The sequence below is a fragment of the Colobus angolensis genome, unplaced genomic scaffold (assembly GCF_000951035.1).
Source record: "Colobus angolensis palliatus isolate OR3802 unplaced genomic scaffold, Cang.pa_1.0 Scaffold76, whole genome shotgun sequence".
NCBI classification, from domain to species: domain Eukaryota; kingdom Metazoa; phylum Chordata; class Mammalia; order Primates; family Cercopithecidae; genus Colobus; species Colobus angolensis.
The window spans coordinates 476,072-495,240 of record NW_012121376.1 but is presented as its reverse complement, the minus strand read 5'-3'; the positions used below and the strand labels follow the sequence as shown (position 1 = coordinate 495,240).

The 19,169-nt window shown below is 59.4% G+C and overlaps 2 protein-coding genes across 4 annotated transcripts in view; one reads left to right on the top strand and one right to left on the bottom strand.

Annotated features, from left to right (window-relative positions):
• DPEP1 (dipeptidase 1 (renal)) overlaps nucleotides 1-12,130 on the top strand; it is a 24,576-nt gene extending 12,446 nt beyond the window's left edge. For all 3 annotated transcript variants that reach the window (XM_011927984.1, XM_011927985.1, XM_011927983.1), the window contains exons 2-11: nucleotides 4,687-4,896; nucleotides 9,557-9,689; nucleotides 9,940-10,072; nucleotides 10,208-10,358; nucleotides 10,540-10,609; nucleotides 10,878-11,054; nucleotides 11,138-11,222; nucleotides 11,302-11,377; nucleotides 11,510-11,645; nucleotides 11,723-12,130. In XM_011927984.1, coding sequence (XP_011783374.1) covers nucleotides 4,793-4,896; nucleotides 9,557-9,689; nucleotides 9,940-10,072; nucleotides 10,208-10,358; nucleotides 10,540-10,609; nucleotides 10,878-11,054; nucleotides 11,138-11,222; nucleotides 11,302-11,377; nucleotides 11,510-11,645; nucleotides 11,723-11,893 — 1,236 coding nt within the window. In that variant the 5' untranslated portion in view covers nucleotides 4,687-4,792 and the 3' untranslated portion in view covers nucleotides 11,894-12,130. The remainder of the gene's footprint in view (nucleotides 1-4,686; nucleotides 4,897-9,556; nucleotides 9,690-9,939; nucleotides 10,073-10,207; nucleotides 10,359-10,539; nucleotides 10,610-10,877; nucleotides 11,055-11,137; nucleotides 11,223-11,301; nucleotides 11,378-11,509; nucleotides 11,646-11,722) is intronic.
• A 4,763-nt stretch (nucleotides 12,131-16,893) lies between these two features.
• The window catches only part of CHMP1A (charged multivesicular body protein 1A), an 11,143-nt gene continuing 8,867 nt past the window's right edge, over nucleotides 16,894-19,169 (bottom strand). The window contains exons 4-6 of the mRNA XM_011928068.1: nucleotides 18,450-18,627; nucleotides 17,778-17,965; nucleotides 16,894-17,329 (exon numbers count right to left, since the gene is read on the bottom strand). Of these exons, the coding sequence (XP_011783458.1) occupies nucleotides 17,308-17,329; nucleotides 17,778-17,965; nucleotides 18,450-18,627 (388 nt within the window). The 3' untranslated portion in view covers nucleotides 16,894-17,307. The remainder of the gene's footprint in view (nucleotides 17,330-17,777; nucleotides 17,966-18,449; nucleotides 18,628-19,169) is intronic.

The window sequence follows — 19,169 nt, the reverse complement described above, 5'->3', positions numbered from 1 at the left end:
TGAGGCAGGGAGATTGTTTGAGCCCAGGAGGTGGAGGCTGCAGTGAGTTGTAGTCCAGTGCATTCCAGCATGGGTGATAGAGCAAGACTCCATCTTGTCTCAAAAAAAAAAAAAAAAAAAAAGTAGGTGCTGTGGACCCAGCTACTTGGGAGGCTGAGGTGGGAGGATCGCTTGTGCCTGGGAGTTGGAGTTCAGCCTGGGCAGCATCGCAAGACCCCATTTCGTAAAAAAAAAAAAAAAAAAATGCTCATGCTTGCATTCTGGCTTCAAGGGCTCCTGGTAACCGGGTGTCTCTGGAGCTCGGCCCACACAAAGCCTGGGGTCGAGAGCCCACTCACACGTACGGCACCGCCCACCTTGCTGTCGCTTTATTTTTAAATATGAAATTCAAGATGACAAAGATTACCAGCTGCCGAGGGAAGTCTGCAAACGCAACAAAAGGTCCAGATGAACAATGGGAGACGCGCCTGCATTCCATTTGGTAAACCACAGAAGAGAACAGAGTGCAGCTGACTCCAAGCAGCTCCGCTGCCCTGATGGGAGCCGGGCGGGAAAGAACACAGCAAACCTTGGAAACCGCCCTCCGGAGACCCAGACACACAAACCCCAAGAAAACACTAAAGAACCGTGCTGGGAGACAAAACAGAGGAAATGGAGTGTACGGAATAAGCATGAGGAAACCCAGGACGGGAGGCAAAAAGGAAGCTCAAACAGTCCAACCCCTGCCCGAAACCCTCGCCGGACGGAGCTCAGAAAGGAGGGGAGAAGGAATACTGGCGACTGGAAATTCCCTGGACTGGAGGCAGAGGGACAGCTCCAGGGAGTGAAAAATAAGAAATCACGGCGTTCCGGGGGAAGAGGGGTGGCCCACACAGCGCCGGGCGCGATGTGGCTCCCATCAACCCAGCATGCACAGACGGACGGTGGCACGGTCACCTCCTGAGGGAAGAAGGTTTACCACCCAAAGTGCACATCCAGCGAAACTACTGATCCGTGATGAGGGCAGAATGAAGACACGGACGGGAGGGCTGGGGAGTGAATTCCCGCAGACCCGCTATGAGGGGATGGTTGCAGGGCCCACGAATGGAACAGGGCTTAGTCTGCTTTGCACTGCTCCAAAAGAATCCCTGAGGCTGGGTCATCTGTAAAGAAAAGGGGTGGGTTTGGCTCATGGTTGTGGAGGCTGTACGGGAAGCGGGAGGCGTCTGCCTCTGGTGAGGACCCCAGGGAGCCTCCCATCACGGCAGAAGGGGAGGGAGCAGGTGTCACAGGAAGGATGGCCTGGAGTGTAATTGTCCATGTCCTTGGTGCTTGAACAAAGAAGTAGTAGACAAAACGTACAAAGAAACGAGCAAAACACAGGAAGGAAGCAGCGAGAGCAGGGATTTATTAAAGTGAGAAAGCTAGGGAGTAGGATGGGAGTGGGCGCTGTTACAAAGTTTTCTGGATTTTTTTTTTTTTGAGAAGGAGTCTCGCACTGTCGCCTGTCGCCTGGGCTGGAGTCCACTGGCGCCATCTCGGCTCACTGCAACCTCCGCCTCCCGGGTTCAAGCGGTTCTCCAGCCTCAGCCTCCCGAGTAGCTGGGATGACAGGCACCTGCCACCACACCTGGCTAATTTTTGTGTTTTTAGTAGAGACGGGGTTTCTCCGTGTTGGCCAGGCTGGTCTTAAACTCCCGGCCTCAGGTGATCTACCCTTCTTGGCCTCCCAAAGTGCTGGGATGACAGGTGTGAGCCACCATGCCCGGCCAGTTTTCTGGGTCTTAAGTTCACCTTTCATGATTCCTGTCCCCCTTATCTGGATGAAAGATTTGGTCCATGGCTAATCAAAGGCTGCGGCAAACTGGTGCCTGCAGATGAAAGGATGGCCCATAGCCAGTCCACAGCACTTTCCTTTCCATCTGGGACATGGTGGGGGTTGGGGGCTGTAGGGAGAGCAGCCTTTGATCCTTTGCTCCTGGGCGTGGGGCTTTTCCTTATGGTGCAGTTTTTGGAAGTTGGTTGTTAATTGGCTCTGGGTTCCCTGCCCCAGACCTTGGTGTTTTTCCTGGATTCACCGTGCATTGGCCGTGGACTCTCGCCCCCCTGACCTTGGTGTTCTCTCTTCTAGGAAGTCAGCACAAATTAGCGTCCCATTCCCTGCCCCAGGCCTCGCTGTTTTTCCTTGATTCCGCACGAATTGGCCTAAGTTCGCTACCCCCAGACCCGATTCTCCTGTTCACAGTCATCACCGGCGGAGAGGGAGCCATAGAGTGACCGGGGAGGTGCCAGGCTGGTTTTAACCGTTCTCTTCCGAACTCACTCATTACCTCCAGAACTGCACCAAGCCACTGATGAGGGGCCCGTCGCCATGACCCAAAACCCCCCAGCACTGGGACCCAGTTTCCACGTGAGATTGGGACAAACGTTCAAACTCCATCAGGACTGTAAACCAAACGAAGGTGGAGGGCCTTCCGTGCAGACGTCAAGTGGGCATGGAGATTCCACGCTGGGAGCGGCAGGTTGGACGAGAGAGGCTCTGGGGGCAGGGAGGGAGGTTGCAGAGTCCAGAGGTTGGAAGATGGAAGATAAGGGCACCCAGTGGAGGGCAGGAGAAGAAAGGCAACTGGAAACTCCGGGGCACACTGTGAAACCCCATGGGAAAGACAGGTTTGAGGTCTTGATCTGAGGCTGGTTCTGAGTGGCTGGTGCCTTTGTGCTCACAGCAGGACTGTCCTAAAGTAGGTACCTCCGTGACTTCTACAGACAAAGAGACTGAGGCCGAGACATCTAACCAGCTCACCCATGCTGCCCTTGGACGGTGGTCGTGAGATGGGAACCCACAGCCTACCAGGCCCAGCCCCCAGGACACCCTCTTGTTAAGTCAGTGGCTTTGAGCCTCAGAAATGGTACAAAATGCAGCCCATGCAGGGCTTTCGACCCCGGTCTGGTGCTCGGAAGACATGCACCTGCTTCTACCCCCACCCCTCACCCCCTGCTGCGAGGCCCTGAGATTCTTGTGATGTCTGAATAAGGATGCTGTATTTCCATGTTGCACTGGGCCCTGAATGGTGAAGCTGCGTGATACGGTTTGGCTCCGTGCCCCGCCCAAATCTCCTCTCAGATTATAATCCCCACGTGTCAAGGGAGAGACCAGCTGGAGGTGGGGGCTGTTCCCCCCATGTTCTCGTGGTAGTGAGCAAGTTCTCACAAGATCTGTTTGTTGTTGTTGTTGATGCTGTTTTTTAAGACAGAGTTTTGCTCTTGTTGCCCAGGCTAGAGTGCAGTGGCACGGTCTTGGCTCACTGCAACCTCCACCTCCCGGGTTCAAGCAATTCTCCTGCCTCAGCCTCCCGAGTAGCTGGGACTACAGGCGCCCGCCCCCTCGCCCGGCTAATTGTTTTGTATTTTTAGTAGAGACGGGGTTTCACCGTGTTAGCCAGGATGGTCTTGATCTCCTGACCTCGTGATCTGCCCGCCTCGGCCTCCCAAAGTGCTAGGATTACAGGCAGGAACCACCACGCCCAGCTATTTTAAAGTCTTGTACTTTGTTCGTTATGGATTTTTGTTTTACATGAATTCTGATGTTTTAAAAATATTGAATGAAAATACTATTTATCATGACCTGGGCGCGGTGGCTCATGCCTGTAATCCCAGCATTTTGGGAGACGGAGCAGGCAGATGGCTTGAGGCCGGGAGGTGGAGACCAGCCTGGGAAACATGGGGAAGACCCTGTCTCTACAAAAGATACAAAAATTAGCTGGGCGAGGTGGTGCACGCCTGTGGTCCCAGGTACTCGGGAGGCTCAGGCAGGAGGACTGCTTGGGCCCAGGAGGTGCAGGCTGCAGTGAGCTGAGACCGAGCCACTGCGCTCCAGCCGGGGCGATCCTCCTCCCTGCCGGTCTCCGCGCCGCGAAGCCTCTGACCGGTTCCCTCCTGCTCCTCCCAGCAGGCCTGGTTTAGCCCCAGTGCTCAGCCCACTGTCCCCCAGAACCCCAGACACCGCCTAACCCTGGGACTGAGACTCTCCGGACCAGGGCACCACCTGGGAACTGTGTTTCCGGGAGCCCTCGGACGACTTCAGTGTGCTCTGCCGAGGCCGAGAAAGGCCCCGGTTCCAAGGACATGTCCAGCTGCTTGGCCTGAAGTCTGTAGCTGCAGTGTGGGTCCCTGTGACGCTGGAGGGCTGCAGGGCGGGGTGCAGACCCCTCAGCGTTAGAGCAGGCGTCAGGGGCACACCTGGGCTGTGCAGCAGCTTCTGAAACGCCCAGATGTTTTCCCTATGGCAAGCCACGTGAGATGATTTTTATGCGGAAAGAGGTGCTTCATGAGAATGCACTATTTGAATGACAGTTTCCTTGCTTGCAGATCTAGGCCCCGGGTCCTGAGGGAGGTGGTAGCAATTAATAACAGCAGCAGCACAGCGAGGGCTGACAGCCACTCACCACTCATCCTGTGCTGGGCCTGCTCGCAGCCTGCTGTCCTTTCATCTGGGCTCTAGCCCCACCCTGGGTCTGGGATCCCAGCTTCTTACTATGCCTCCGCCTAGCCCAGACAGCAACGCCCAGTCACTGGGTGTCCGGGCTTCCATCCCACCCTCGCTGGCGGGGAATGTGCTGGTTACTTATTGAACATGAGAAGCTATAAACAGGACAACAGCCAGCTGTCATCACTTCCACCCAACGCCTCTGGTGCCTCTTCTGGCAGGCAGAGTGACTCCTCACAGCCTGAAACTCGTCCTCCTGCACAGGCCGGCCAGGCCAGCACAGAGGCACCAGGGCAGCAGCGCACACAGGTCCCCGGGGACCCTGCCATGTGGACCAGATGGTGGCTCTGGCCCCTTGTGGCCGTCTGCACTGCAGACTTCTTCCGGGATGAGGCAGAGAGGATCATGAAGGACTCCCCTGTCATTGATGGGTGAGTGCCCACCTAAGCCAGGTGCTTAGGGAACCAGGACTGGGAACTGGGGCTGGGGGAGCTGGGGCTGGGGGAGCTGGGCTGTGCCCTTGGCTTGGGGCTCAGTTTCTGGTGCTGGAGCCCTTGCCCTTTCCTGGCCCCTGCTTCTTTGTGGGGTCTCTCAGGGCCCCCAAGACTTCAACAGATGAAGGTCTGCAGGGTCAGGGCAGGAGGGAGGCAAGGCCCCAGCTCCCTGGCCCCAAAGCTGAGAGTGAGCTCTGCGCCTGGGGACGCTGAGGCCCTGCGCCCCGTCTCTCCCTGTGCCTCAGCTTCTCCCGAAAGCTGCAGGTGTGGGTGGTGCCCTACAGGCCCTCTCAGCCCGCATCTTTTTGGCTGTCTTCCCACTCCCCCTGGCCTGCCTTCTCCCAGGGGGAGGCCCGTGCGGCTCGGCCCCTGTCTGTGCTGCCCTGAGTGCCCGCCTGGCCCCACCCCGACCTCACTGGGGTGCAGGGTCACCTGCTTCTCTCCTGGTCTCCGCAGGGTGGAGATTCCCACTGCCCAGGAATCTGACCCTCCTCCCCGCCCCTTCCTGGCCCAACGCCCCGACACTGGGTCTCCATGGAGGCCTCCTGCTTCCAGGCTCCAGATCAGGGTCCACACTGGCTCTGCGTTGGTGGGGGAGGGTCACTGAGAGTGCGCCCTGTGTCTGGCACGGTGTCTCCTCCGGGAAGATGCCTCTGGGCTTTGCTGGGGAAAAACTCTGTGAACAAAGCAGGGAAACCTGATGTCTTGTTGTGTAAGAACTTCAGGCAACAGGCCAGTCTGGGCGGTTCACGCCTGTAATCCCAGCACTTTGGGAGGCCAAGGCGGGCGGATCACCTGAGGTCAGGTGCTCAAGACCATCCTGGCCAACATGGCAAAACCCCCTCTCTACTAAAAATACAAAAAATTAGCCGAGTGTGGTGGCGGTCGCCTGTAGTCCCAGCTACTCAGGAGGCTGAGGCAGGAGAATCACTTGAACTCGGGAGGCGGAGGCTGCAGTGAGCCGAGATCGGGCCACTGCACTCCAGCCTGGACGACAGAGCGAGACTCCGTCTCAAATTTAAAAAACTTAAGGGAGCAGAGGCAGCTCCAGAAAGGGAGCCGAGGGTGGTCCCACGCATCCTCGTGGTTTAAAATGGTCACGCCAGCTCCAGCCCTGACATCTGTACGCCAGCCAGCAGGGAGGAAGGAGAGATAAAGAAGGGAAAAAGGACAAGCAGCAGGTGACTGTCAGGGTCAGGTTTTTGTTTTAGATAGAGTCTCTGTCGCCTGTCACCCAGGCTAGAATGCAATGGTACGATCTGGGCGCACTACAGCCTCCACCTCCCAGGTTGAAGTGATTCTCCTGCTTCAGCCTCCCGAGTAGCTGGGATTACAGGCGCCCACCAACATGCCCTGCTAATTTCTTTGGTATTTTTAGTGGAGGCGGGGTTTCACCATGTTGGCCAGGCTGGTCTTGAACTCCTGACCTCAAATGATCCACCCGTCTCGGCCTCCCAAAGTGCTGGGATTCCAGGCGTGAGCCACCACGCCCGGCCAGGGGTCAGTTGTTAGAAGCTGTTACAGGACCCACCTTTATCCCTTGGCCACGGCCAGCGACGCAGGGGCAGGAAGTAACTTCAATCCAGAGGGCTGTGTGCCCGCTAAAAATGGGGGGTTTTAAAGTTACAAAGTAAAAGAGGAGAATGGGTCCCGGGGGCAGCCAGCAGTCTCCCCTACAAACAGCTGCCTGAGTGTGTGCTTGCTGCAATCCCAGCACTTTCCAGCACTCCTTGGAGCAGGATACCAGTTTCCATATCCCAGCTAAGGGCACTGCCCCAGCCGCCCAGATAAGGAGGGTGGGTCTGATTAGCTGCAGTTTGACCTGGCCATGGGGCAGGCAGGGCCCATGTGCCACTGAGAAGCCAGAGACCCCACTTTCCCATCGTTTTCTCTAGCAGGAGTGGAGAGGGCTGGCCAGGCACGGCGACCCACACCTGTGGTCCCAGCACTTTGGGAGACGGAGGTGGGAGGATCGCTTGAGCCCAGAAGGTTGGGGGCTGCAGTGAGCTGTGACTGCACCCCTGCCCTCCAGCCTGGGCAACAGAGTGAGACCCTGTCTCAAAAAAAAAAAAAAAAAAAAAAGACAGAGCTACAGGAGGAGGAGGGAGGGGAGAGCAGACAGCGGCCCGTTGCAGCCTCTCCCTCCAAGAGCGGCTGCTGGGAATTCCTACCCATCCCAGGCTAATGTCGGAGATGGGCCGCCTGCGTCCTCAGGCCAAGATTTGGATCTATCAAAAAAGGTGGAAGGGAGGGGAGAAAGAGGAAGAGAAGGAAGAGGAGGAGGAGCTGCAGGAGGAGGAGGGAGGGGAGAGCAGACAGCGGCCCCGTTGCAGCCTCTCCCTCCAAGAGCGGCTGCTGGGAATTCCTACCCATCCCAGGCTAATGTCGGAGATGGGCCGCCTGCGTCCTCAGGCCAAGGAGTAAAGTCTCCTGGGAACCCTGCCTAGCCCCACCCAGGACAGTGCCCAGCGTAGGGCTGCACCCTAGCAATGAGGCTGCTGCCCGCGCAGGGTCCCTGGCTGGAGCTCATTCCCACTGCCCTCAGCAAATGCGTCCTGAGCACCCGCTCTGTGCTGAGGGCTGGGGAGAGGCGCGTGCCAGTGCAGGCTGTCATGTGGACTCGCTGTAGCCAGAGACAACCTCGCTGTTGCAGGAGTTTTGGGAGAGACTCACACCAGCATCAGGCCTGTGCCCGCCCATCTGCCCAGGGGCGGGGCCAGAAAGTGTGCCACGCTGGACTTTGGGGCACCAGCCCAGGGGAGGTCAGGAGCGACTGGAACCCAGGAAGGGCAGAGCCCTCCCCTCGTTTCCCCCGAGGAGCTCCGTGGTGCATTTGCCTTGGAAAAGCTCGTGTGCGCCTGTAGATTTCGGCCGGGTCGCCGAGAGCAGGGTCCACGGCTGGAAACGATGAACACTGTTAGTCCTCTGCCTCTCCCAGCTGCCCTGCAAGGAAGGCACCAAGACACCCTCATGTTCCAGATGGGGAAACTGAGGCACAGAGGGGAGGGTCTGGAAACTGGATATGGAGGGATCCCTGTGGCCCCATCCCAGCACACACCCTCCGAGGGTGTCCCCCCGAGACAGGAGCGCAGCCCACATCACAGGAAGGAGTCTGAGGCCCCAGACCCAGTGACGGGAAAGGGGAACCCCAAGCATTGCCCAGGGCTGGGGGTCAGGCTCCAGCCCCTTCCCAACCTCCTTGCAGCCTCCAGGTCACGGGGTCAGGAACGAGGGCTGTCTGGGGCTGCAGTGGGGCCTGGTCGATCCCAGGAGTCAGATCTGCTGGTTGAAACACAGATCATAACCGAGAGCCTACCCTGGGCCTGAGATGTGATTCTTTTTTTTTCTTTCGTTTTTTTTTTTTGAGACGGAGTCTTGCTCTGTCGCCCAGGCTGGAGTGCAGTGGCTGGATTGCAGCTCACTGCAAGCTCCGCCTCCCGGGTTCACACCATTCTCCTGCCTCAGCCTCCCGAGTAGCTGGGACTACAGGCGCCGCCACCATGCCCGGCTAGTTTTTTGTATTATTTTTTTTAGTAGAGACGGGGTTTCACCGTGTTAGCCAGGATGGTCTCGATCTCCTGACCTCGTGATCTGCCCGTCTTGGCCTCCCAAAGTGCTGGGATTACAGGCTTGAGCCGCCATTTTTTCGTATTTTTAGTAGAGACGGGGTTTCACCATGTTAGCCAGGATGGTCTCAATCTCTTGACCTTGTGATCCACCCGCCTCAGCCTCCCAAAGTGCTGGGATTACAGGCGTGAGCCACCGCGCCCGGCCTGAGAATTGCGTTTCTAACGAGAGTGGATTCCCTTTGCTCCTGGTCTCTGCCAGGCGCTGCTGGGCAGCTGGATTCGGTCCCTCTGAGACCCTCACTCAGTCACCAGCTCTGAGAGCGCCAGCTCCCCCTTCTTCTGTGTTCCCCTTCCTTCTCCTTACCAGAGCTCCCACCCTCACCGCCAGCTCCTGGGAAAACCTTGGAGAGCCTCAGTCCTTTGGAAGTTTAGAAGGATCTGATTGGAGTTTGGGTGCAGGGCTCTTCCCTGGAGACAGAGGCAGCAGAAAGGCCTGGGTGGCCCCCAAAGCCTGTACCTGACGCCCTGCTCCCCAGAAGGATGGGAGTGCCAGGCCCCCCAAGGACAGGCCATTCCCGTTATCCAGCCACCCACCGTATTCCCCAAGAGGCAATTGGATTTTTAAACTGAAAACTTTCAGAAACAGTATCACCCCCAGGTCCTTGCCCCTTTGCCCATGTCTCCAATCCTGTCCATTGAGGTCATTTGACTGGTTGTGTCCTACCCTCACACAATGTGTCCTCCCGCCAGCCTCCTCCACAGAGAAAGGCCCTGGAAGGGATGGGCTACCCAGCTCCCTGAGCTCCTGGCTCGGGGCTCCCTGCCCTGGGGGTGGACACAGGTGGGAAGTGCAGCCTTGCACAAGTGTGTTCAGGTGGCCAGTGATCCGTCACCCCTGCGGCCTGGACTTCAGTCCGGCGCCTGCCATGAGGAGCAGGAAGTGGGGGGCACAGCCCGGAGTTCAGGAGCTCGCAAGCCCCCAGGTCCCAGGCCTCCCTGACTGCCTGGCCTCCCCCCGGCTACTCCAGGCACAACGACCTGCCCTGGCAGCTGCTGGGTATGTTCAACAACCGGCTTCAGGACGCGAGGGCCAACCTGACCACCTTGGCTGACACACACACCAACATCCCCAAGCTGAGGGCTGGCTTCGTGGGAGGTCAGGTACCGCCCGCCCTGCCCCGCACTCACCCTGCCTGGGGTCATCCCGTCTCCTACCTTGGGCCTGGCTACAGTGTGGCCGTCCCTGTGGCGTTGTTCCTCCAGGGTCCCTCAGCGCCACACGTCCTTGTAGAGACAGACACCCAGGCCGAGGGAGGGCTTCCCAGGGGGCGGGAAACCAGACTCCCACAGGCAAGTGGGGGTGGGCTGAGACCTGGCTGCATCAGCTCCCGGTACCCCCTGTGGCCCCCAGTTCTGGTCCGTGTACACGCCCTGCGACACCCAGGACAGAGACGCCGTGCGGAGGACGCTGGAGCAGATGGACGTGGTCCACCGCATGTGCCAGATGTACCCTGAGACCTTCCTGTATGTCACCAGCAGTGCAGGTGGGGTCCTGACCTGGGCCCTCCAGGTGCTACGTCCTCCCACCCAGCCCTCATCCTGAGCAGCAGGTACTGATCAGGACACCTCCCCTCCAGACGCCAGGTGCCCACTCCCCTGCACCCCGACTCTCCCCACAGGCATCCGGCAGGCCTTCCGGGAAGGGAAGGTGGCCAGCCTGATCGGTGTGGAGGGCGGCCACTCCATTGACAGCAGTCTGGGAGTCCTGCGGGCGCTCTATCAGCTGGGCATGCGGTACCTGACCCTCACCCACAACTGCAACACGCCCTGGTGTGTGACTCCCCACGGGAGGCCCCCGGGCTGTGGTCAGGAGGGAGGGACAGACACTCCCTGCCACCCTCCTGAGCCCATCCCCTCCGCCTATGAGTCCCAGGCCGGACCTCGCCTGCTGGGCTGATGGGAGGCCGAGACCACCGCTCACCCCCTGGGCACCTGTCTTTTGCTCCCGCAGGGCTGACAACTGGCTGGTGGACACGGGAGACGGCAAGCCCCAGAGCCAAGGCCTGTCACCCTTTGGGCAGGTGAGTGGGGTGGGAGGGGCTGGTCACCCCCGAGGAGAAGGCAGAGGCCCTGGAGGGTGACCGGAGCAATGAATCTCCCTACGTGGGACCTCAGTGTCCTCATCTGTAGAATGGAGCTGGCAGCCATCCCCCCAGGGTGGGTGCTGAGCCCTGAGTGGCCCCAGACTTCCAGCCATGAAGGACGATGACTCACACCTGGTCCAGCCTGTCCACCTCCTCGGCCCCGACCCTGGGGGCTGTGAGGGTGGATGGAGCCCTGTCTTCCCAGCGTGTGGTGAAGGAGCTGAACCGTCTGGGGGTCCTCATCGACTTGGCCCACGTGTCTGTGGCCACCATGAAGGCTACCCTGCAGCTGTCCAGAGCCCCAGTCATCTTCAGCCACTCCTCGGCCTACAGCGTGTGCGCAAGCCGGCGCAACGTGCCTGACGACGTCCTGAGGCTGGTGGTGAGGGCCGAGGGAGCCACCCCCACCCCACCTCCCTGGGCAGGCCCTCCTGGCTCTCAGCTCCACCCTGTCTTCCTGTGCAGAAACAGACAGACAGCCTGGTGATGGTGAATTTCTACAACAATTACATTTCCTGCACCAACAAGGCCAACCTGTCCCAAGTGGCCGGTAGGTGGGGTGTGAGTGGCCAAGGGGGCTGAAGCGGGAGGGCCTCACTCAGGACCCATACCTGCTGCTCCCTGGACAGACCATCTGGATCACATCAAGGAGGTGGCAGGAGCCAGAGCTGTGGGCTTTGGTGGGGACTTTGACGGTGTTCCAAGGTAAGGGGGTGAGAGCTCTGTCCGGGCTGTGGATGAGCCGGGAGGTTCATGACCCCGTCAGAGGGATGAGGCGGCTGGAGGAGGGACGTGTGTCCTAGCGTGGGGGCCCAGGTTCTCCTGGCCTCAACACAGGGTCCCTGAGGGGCTGGAGGACGTCTCCAAGTATCCAGACCTGATCGCCGAGCTGCTCAGGAGGAACTGGACAGAGGCGGAGGTCAAGGGTGCACTGGCCAACAACCTGCTGAGGGTCTTCGAGGCTGTGGAGCAGGTGAGGATGGGGTGGCCGCCTGAGCGCGCCCCCCCAACCGCCAGCAGACAGGCTGCCCCACCTGTGTCTGTCCCCAGGCCAGCAACCCCACACAGGCTCCCGAGGAGGAGCCCATCCCGCGGGACGAGCTGGGCGGCTCCTGCAGGACGTATTACGGTTACCCCTCCGGGGCCTCCAGCCTCCATCGCCAGCGGGGGTTCCTGCTGGCCTCCCTCGCTCCCCTGGTCCTCTGTCTGTGTCTCCTGTGAAAGCTGGGAGACCAGAGCCCCCTTTAGGGCTCCTGGAGTTCAGGGAAGACCTGCCCATCCAGGACTCCAGATGCCAGGAACCCTACTGCCCGCATGCAAGGACCAGCATCTCCTGAGCGGGTGTCTGGGCTCACTTGGGGGGCAGGATACCTGGGGACAGCTCAGGACACACACACACACAGTGGGCCCTCAATAAAAGTAACATCCCTTCACATCCGGGGGTACGTGTCGTCGGCATCCAGCCCAGGAGGGGTGTGAAAATGGCTCCTGGTTGGACCTGGGGGGCAGGAGTGCCTGAGTCTTCGGTTCAGGCCAGAGGACCCAGGAGCTGTGAAGAGGGCTTTGTACAAATGCTGCTTGAACATCTTTTGGGACACAGACTAGGCTCCAGTAGCCACCTCCAGCCACGCACTGGTGCACACACACACACCTCACCCCTGTACACACACATCCCTGCACACACGCACACCAGCCCTGCACACACACACCCCTCTGCACACACTCCTGCACACACCCCACCCCTGCACACACTCCACCCCTGCACACACACAAGCCTTGCACACACCCCACTCCTGCACATATCCCAGCCCTGCACACACACCCCTGCACACACACACCCCCCTGCACACACACACACCCCTGCACACACACACACCCCTGCACACACACCCCCACCCCTGCACATACCCCTGCACACATGCACACCAGCCCTGCACACACACCCCTGCACACACACCCCACCCCTGCTCATTCTGATTCTGTAAACATGGCTAAGGGCCTAGGAATCTGTACTGGCAGAACCATTCCCTTTATCCAGCCTTTTTTCTTTGAGATGGAATCTTGCTCTGTCGCCCAGGCTGGAGTGCAGTGGTGTGATCTTGGCTCACTACAACCTTTGTCTCCCAAGTTCAAGTAATTCTCTTGCCTCAGCCTCCTGAGTAGCTGGGACTACAGATGTGGCCCACCACACCCAGTTAATTTTAGTAGGGACAGGGTTTCACCATGTTGCTCAGGCTGGTTTCCAACACCTGACTTCAGGTGATCCACCCGCCTCAGCCTCCCACAGTGCTGGGATTACAGGCGCGAGCCACTGTGCCTGGCCCAGCCTCTTCTGGCAAATGGGGAGGCAGGGTCTGAATCAGGGTGGCCCCAGTGTGGGCAGCAGAACCAGGCCGACCACAAGGACAGATGTGGTCCAGGTGTGAGCTGCCCAGCACCAGGTCCTCCTCGGTGGAGCCTAGGGCTCAGGGCCTTCCCATATGGGCCTCCAAGGGTTCGTCTTGAAATGCACACAGGGCAGGATAGGGTCCCCCACGCTGCTGCTGCCCTACCCTGGAGGGCCCTGGGGGTGAGGGGACCGCCCGCACTGCCCCCATCTCCCTCAGCTTCCGTTAGTGAGGAACTGTGAAGCCACTGGGCCCAGGTCACTTGAGATCTGACTTTGTAGGGAGAAGGCTGGGTGGAGGTGACCACGGCATCGGGGGTGTGGGTGGGGCGACCACAGCATCGGGGATGCAGGCGAGGCGACCACAGCGTGGGGGGTGGAGGCAGGGTGACCACGGCATTGGGGGTCCGGGCGGGGCGACCACAGCATCCGGGGTGGAGGCGGGGTGACCACAGCACGTGGGGTGTGGGTGGGGTGACCACGGCATCAGGGGTGCAGGCAGGGTGAGAGGCTTCACTCCCCACTGGCCAGGCCTTGGCTGGGGGCCCTGAGTCGAGGACCACGGGCTCCGGCGTCTGTGCCCTTCCATGGAGCAGCAGCTCCCACAGGTGGCTCTGAAGCCTCCAGAAGGGCCGTGTGCTGATCTTCCAGGATCCGCTTATCAATAATCGTCCTGTCTGTTCCCCTCCCAGCCTGGCATTTTCCTTCTGGGACTGGAGACTCCGGGATCCCTGGTGGGCTGCAGGCTGCAGGGGTATTAGGACTAATTTTATTAACAGTATTTATAGGGTCCAGCCTACAGGGTCTGTGGGTTTTTCTCCTCATGTGCGGAGATGAGAGATCATAGAAATAAAGACACAAAACAAAGAAGAAAAGGCAGCCGGGCCCGGGGGACCACTACCACCTAGACGTGGAGACTGGTCGTTGCCCCGAATGCCTGGCTGCGCCGATACTGGGTACAAGGTAAAAGGGGCAGGGTAAGGAGTGAGAGCCAGCCCCAATGATAGGTAAGGTCACGCGAGTCACGTGTCCACCGGACAGGGGTCCCTCCCCTGTTCGGCAGCCGAGGCGGAGAGAGAGGACAGCTTACACCATTATTTCTTCTATGCATTTCAAAGACTTTTAGTACTTTCACTAATTCTGCTGCTGCTATCTGGAAGGTGGAGCCAGGTGTACAGGGTGGAACATGAAAGTGAAACAGGAGCGTGACTGCTGAAGCACAGCATCACAGGCAGACGCTCAGGCCTCCGGAGGGCTGTGGGTGGGTCTGACTGATGTCCGGCCTCCACAAGAGGCGTGAAGCAGAGTCTTCTCTAACTCCCCGGGGAGTAAGAGCAAGGATTGTTATAATATTAGCATAACCAGTAATGCTACAAACTGATCATTAATAACGTATCATCATAGCTATCCTCTATTTCTAGTATAACTATTCTTGTATATTTTTTTATACTGGAACAGCGCGTGCCCTTGGTCTCTCGCCTTGGCACCTGCGTGGCTTGCCGCCCACAAGTATTTTCTCATGAGAAGAGCTTTAATCCTAGTCTGAAAATAATCCTCACTGCCTTAGATTCACACCAAAGTGTCCGGAAAGACAGCACCTTAACTGCCATCCCGGGAACGTACCTGCTTCCCCGAATCCTTCCCGCGAGCCGGTCAGTGTTCCTGCGTCCTGAGTTCCAGCCTCAGGCTGGAAACAGACCTTTCCAGAGGAGGTTGGGAAGGAGCATGCCCAACCCTGGAGGGCTGGGAACTCTGGCAAGAGGTGACACGGAGGCAGGAGGCGGAGCTGGAGCCTCCCCACGGTGCAGACCCCCATCCTGGGGTGCAGGCAGACCCCCAAGCCCCACCCCTCTGGGCCCTCTCTCTGGGAAGCTCCTCGAACTCCGTGGACTGGGAGGATGTGGGAGGCGTGCCTGGGAGCGACAGGGCTGGCTCCGTGGCTGGAGCTGAGGGGAGGGACGCAAGCCCTCCCAGTCCACATCCACATCCACATCCACAGTGACGCTTCACACACCCAAAAAGTAATAATGAAGCCCTGTCAGGATGGTGGCACCTTAACTACTACTGGAATTCAAAACCGTGGACCTACCACGTCACAGCCACTGGGAAAGGATGTGGGGCGTGCTTGGAGCTGTTTTTTTTTTTTTTTTTGACACAGAGTTTCGCTCTTGTTGCCCAGGCTGGAGTGGGGCTATCTCGTAATAAAAAGGGAAAAAGCTAACTTCCCAGTGGGGAAGCCTGAGGATGCCACTGCACCCAGGCTTTTGGGTGAAGGTCACAAATTCACCAGCACTAAGACACAGGGACGCCACACCCCTGCCACCGAGAAGTCATGAAGACCTCCCCACATCGTGGGAGAGCCGCACCCCCAAGCAGAGGAGCGTTCTGCAAAAGAGCAGCCAGCAGGTTTCAAACCATTCAGGTCATGAAAGAAAACCGAGGAACTGTTCCAGGTTGGAGGTGGCAGCACCAGGACGTGCAGCGGGGACGTCAGACCAGAGACTGTCAGGAGCACCACGGTGCCCAGCAAGCGTCCGGTTTGGCTGAGGCGCACAAAGACCACGTTATGCAAGTTTTAAATGATTTCAAAGTAAGAACCTAACACGGGAGATTCTGTGGGTTTGGACGGGGTCTGAGAATGAGCACTGCCGTCGGCCCAGCCCCCCGCAGTGAAGGCTCCAGGAGCCCCATCCAGAGGCTCACCCAAGGCTCCAAAGCAAAGCTTGAGAAAGTTTCCAGGGATCCATTTGTTTATTTACAACAGCATTCTAGGAAAAAGGTGCACAGGCCCCTCTCCCCAGTGCCCAAGGGGACAGGACTGAGGCAGCCCCTACCCTGCCCATGGCTCTGCAGAGCTCTGCACCCTCCCCAAGGCTGTTACCCACGATGGATAGGACGTTCTCTCAACACCAGGGTTGATTTTGGGGAGGCTGGAGGGAACCACATCCAGGACCTACCAACACCAGCCCCTCCCTGGGGGGCTCCCAAGTTCTGAAAAAAAAAAAAAAACCAAACGCAGTGAGCCAAAGTCAAGGTCTCCACGTTCCTGCACGTAACAGCCACGACACCGCTGCGGCCTCAGCATGGGCTGCGAGGGATGGGCAGGACTGAGGGGGGCGGGGACCCACACTCCCCGCCAGCCGCCCACCACCTGCCTTTTCTACTTTGGCAAAAAAACCCCAGAAAATCCTGGAAGCCTCAAAACAATGAAGTAAACTCTAGGAAATGGAAAAGACAGCAGGCCCAAAGACTCTCCGCCTCCCGGCAAGTCCTTCCCAAGAGCTGCTGGCAGCTCTCCAGGGCCACAGTGGCAGGGTTTCCCAAAGGAGCCCCAACCCCAGCCCCGCTACAGACGGCTCTCCTGAGCGCCCTTCACCAGCTGCTGTGGCTTCCAAGCTGGGAAGGCACCCAGTCGTTTACAGACGGTAGAGGTGACACAGGCAGCATCGTCCGAAGCGAGGCCCCAGGGAAAGGTCCTCTGGGAGAACCAGGCTGCCCACTGGGAGGAGCCACAGACACATGCTCAGACTGCGCCAGCCAGCGGAGGGGCTCTGCCGAGGAGACAGACAGCACAGCCCACGTGGCCAAAGGCACCTCCAGAGGCAGCAGCTGAGTGAGGATGAAGATGGCAGGGTGGGCACACTTGGATGTGGATCTGGGTGACAGTTCTGTCCCCATGGACTGGGCAGCGCAGGAGGCCAGGGGGCTCAGCCAGCTGGTAGGGGCAGCCGAGACCCCACTCCTGGAATGATGGAGGCGGAGGGTGTCATTGTAAATGCCACCAGGACGGCGCGGGGTGGCACCTGACATCCCCCAACACACACAGGCCTGTGGTACCTCCTGCCCGCTGAGGGGGTGTGGAGAGGCCTCAGGGAGTTGCTTGGCAACAGGGTAGCCCTGACCCCCTCTGGCTGATGAGGAAGCAGCATGTCTGCTGCCCCAGAGTCTGAAGGCCCCCACAGTGCTGGGTAAAAGTCCACAGGGCCCCTCCGGCCTCCCCGCTGTGGGCCCAGAGTCACAGAAATCACCCCCACAAATTTGCAGAAACTCAACACCAGGACGCAGACCCACCGCCCAACCTAAAAGTACAGGAACACCCTGAGGCCACGCAGGCCTGGCAGGTGAGAGACACAGAGTGGCTGCCGGTCACAGCTCCGCGGGGCCAGCACAAAGGCAAGACGCGGTGGGGAGAGGACAGGAACCTTCCAGCACACCACGGGGCGGAGGTGGTGCACTGCGGCGGGCACGGCTAGTTCCTCAAGGCGGCCAACCTGGAAACCAACAACGCGACTCGGGTCAGGGCAGGGGAAGGGCTCTGACCACCACGTGCTCCCAGCGAAGGTGCCTCCTCCGTGTGGTGCGCAATGGCCCTTCTCCTCCTCTGTCCTGAGAGAACGAGTGACAGGCCTTGGAAACAGACACGCCCGTCCCACTTTCACCTGATCCGTTCGGAAGGGCGCAGTATTCTAAAGTGCACTGCAGACGTGCGTAAACGCCACGCCCCACGCACACTGAAGCCTCCATGCCAGCTGGAGCAGGATGGGGCAGCAGCGGGCGGCTTGGCTCGGGGGCAGCTACGGCTGGGGCCTCTGAGTTGAGATCAGGGCTCCCTGGTCGGAGCCTTAGCCCGAGTTCTCCTCCAGCCTCTAACCCCCAATGCCCTCTCCCTTCCCACAGCAGCAGAGTATGGGGCACACAGCGTTTCGGAACCGACCCTACCTCCGTGACAGCTGGTCCTCCTGGCTGCGCACAGAGCTCTCGCCCACGGCAGAGGCGCCCTCCGGCAGCTGGCTGAGCTGGTCCAGCACCTCCAGGCCATTCTCCTCAGCGATCTGCATGATGAGGCTATCCACCTGCTCCTGTGGTGTGGTCAGCGTGGTGGCCGAGCTCATGGAGTCCTCCATCACCTGGGGGCAGGGGCACGCTCTGGACAACAGGTGGGGCCCAGGCCCGCGAGGCCCCACGCAGCTTCACAAGGGTCCGACCACACTTTTCGTTCCCTCACACAGCCAGCCACCTTCTTGTCCTGTTCTCTCAGTGACTCTCTCTGCCTCACCTTCCACCAGGAGCCTTTCCTGCCCCCACACCCAGCCCCACCCTCTGACTGCGCCATGCCTGCTGCCTTGGGTGGGCATCTTTCTACACCTCTGCATGCTTGTTTGCTGTCTGAGCCTCCCCACAAGGAGCCAGGTGCCTGCAGGAGGCCCCTGCCACCCTGCTCACCCTACCTGTCAGGGTCCTGGCAGGGACCCAGAACAGAGGATGCTTGGTGACGTCAGGGAGCAACCACAGGTATGCAGAGACAGCATGTCAGCCTGTGGGCCACCCCCCATGAGCTGCCCACACACCCTCCTTGTCCCCAGGCCACAGCCCAAGGGCAGGGGCACATACCGACGTGTGGACGTCCAGGTTCTGCACCTGCTGCTCGAACCTGTCCATCACTGACGAGACCTTCTGTAGGTCCATGGTGCTCAGGGCCTTGTCCAGAGCTTTGGTCACCTGGGCCATGTTCTTAGTCACCTGAGACAGGAGAAGGTGCAGGAGGGAACGGGACGAAAGGCAAGCGGAGCTCACGCACCAGGGATGGTCCCCTGGCCTCTGACAGGAGACTGCGGCACCCCAGCCCTGCCCCACAAAACCCCAGCTCTGGGCTGAGCCATCATCTGGGTCCTATGGAAAGACCAACTCCACGGAAAAGGCTGTGGAGACCCAGGGCGGGGTCACTGGAGAAAAGGCTGCTGACGTGGGGTCTCCAGGACCACTGTGCCCTCCTGGCCCACCCGCACTGTGGGAAGGAAATGCCTGCGACAGCGAAGGCTCTGCTGTGACATCCCCTGACCCAGTAGATGAGCCTGGCCACGCAGGCTCTGTCTCTTGTGGCAGCTGCCAAGACCGAGGCCTGGCCGGGCACAGTGACAGTGAGTGGTTCACGCCTACAATTCCAGCACTCTGGGAGGCCGAGGTGGGAGGCTTGCTCGAGGCCAGGAGTTTGAGACCAGCGTGGCCAACACAGACACCCTGTCTCTACATAAAAATGAAAATAGGCCGGGCGCGGTGGCTCAAGCCTGTAATCCCAGCACTTTGGGAGGCCGAGACGGGCGGATCACGAGG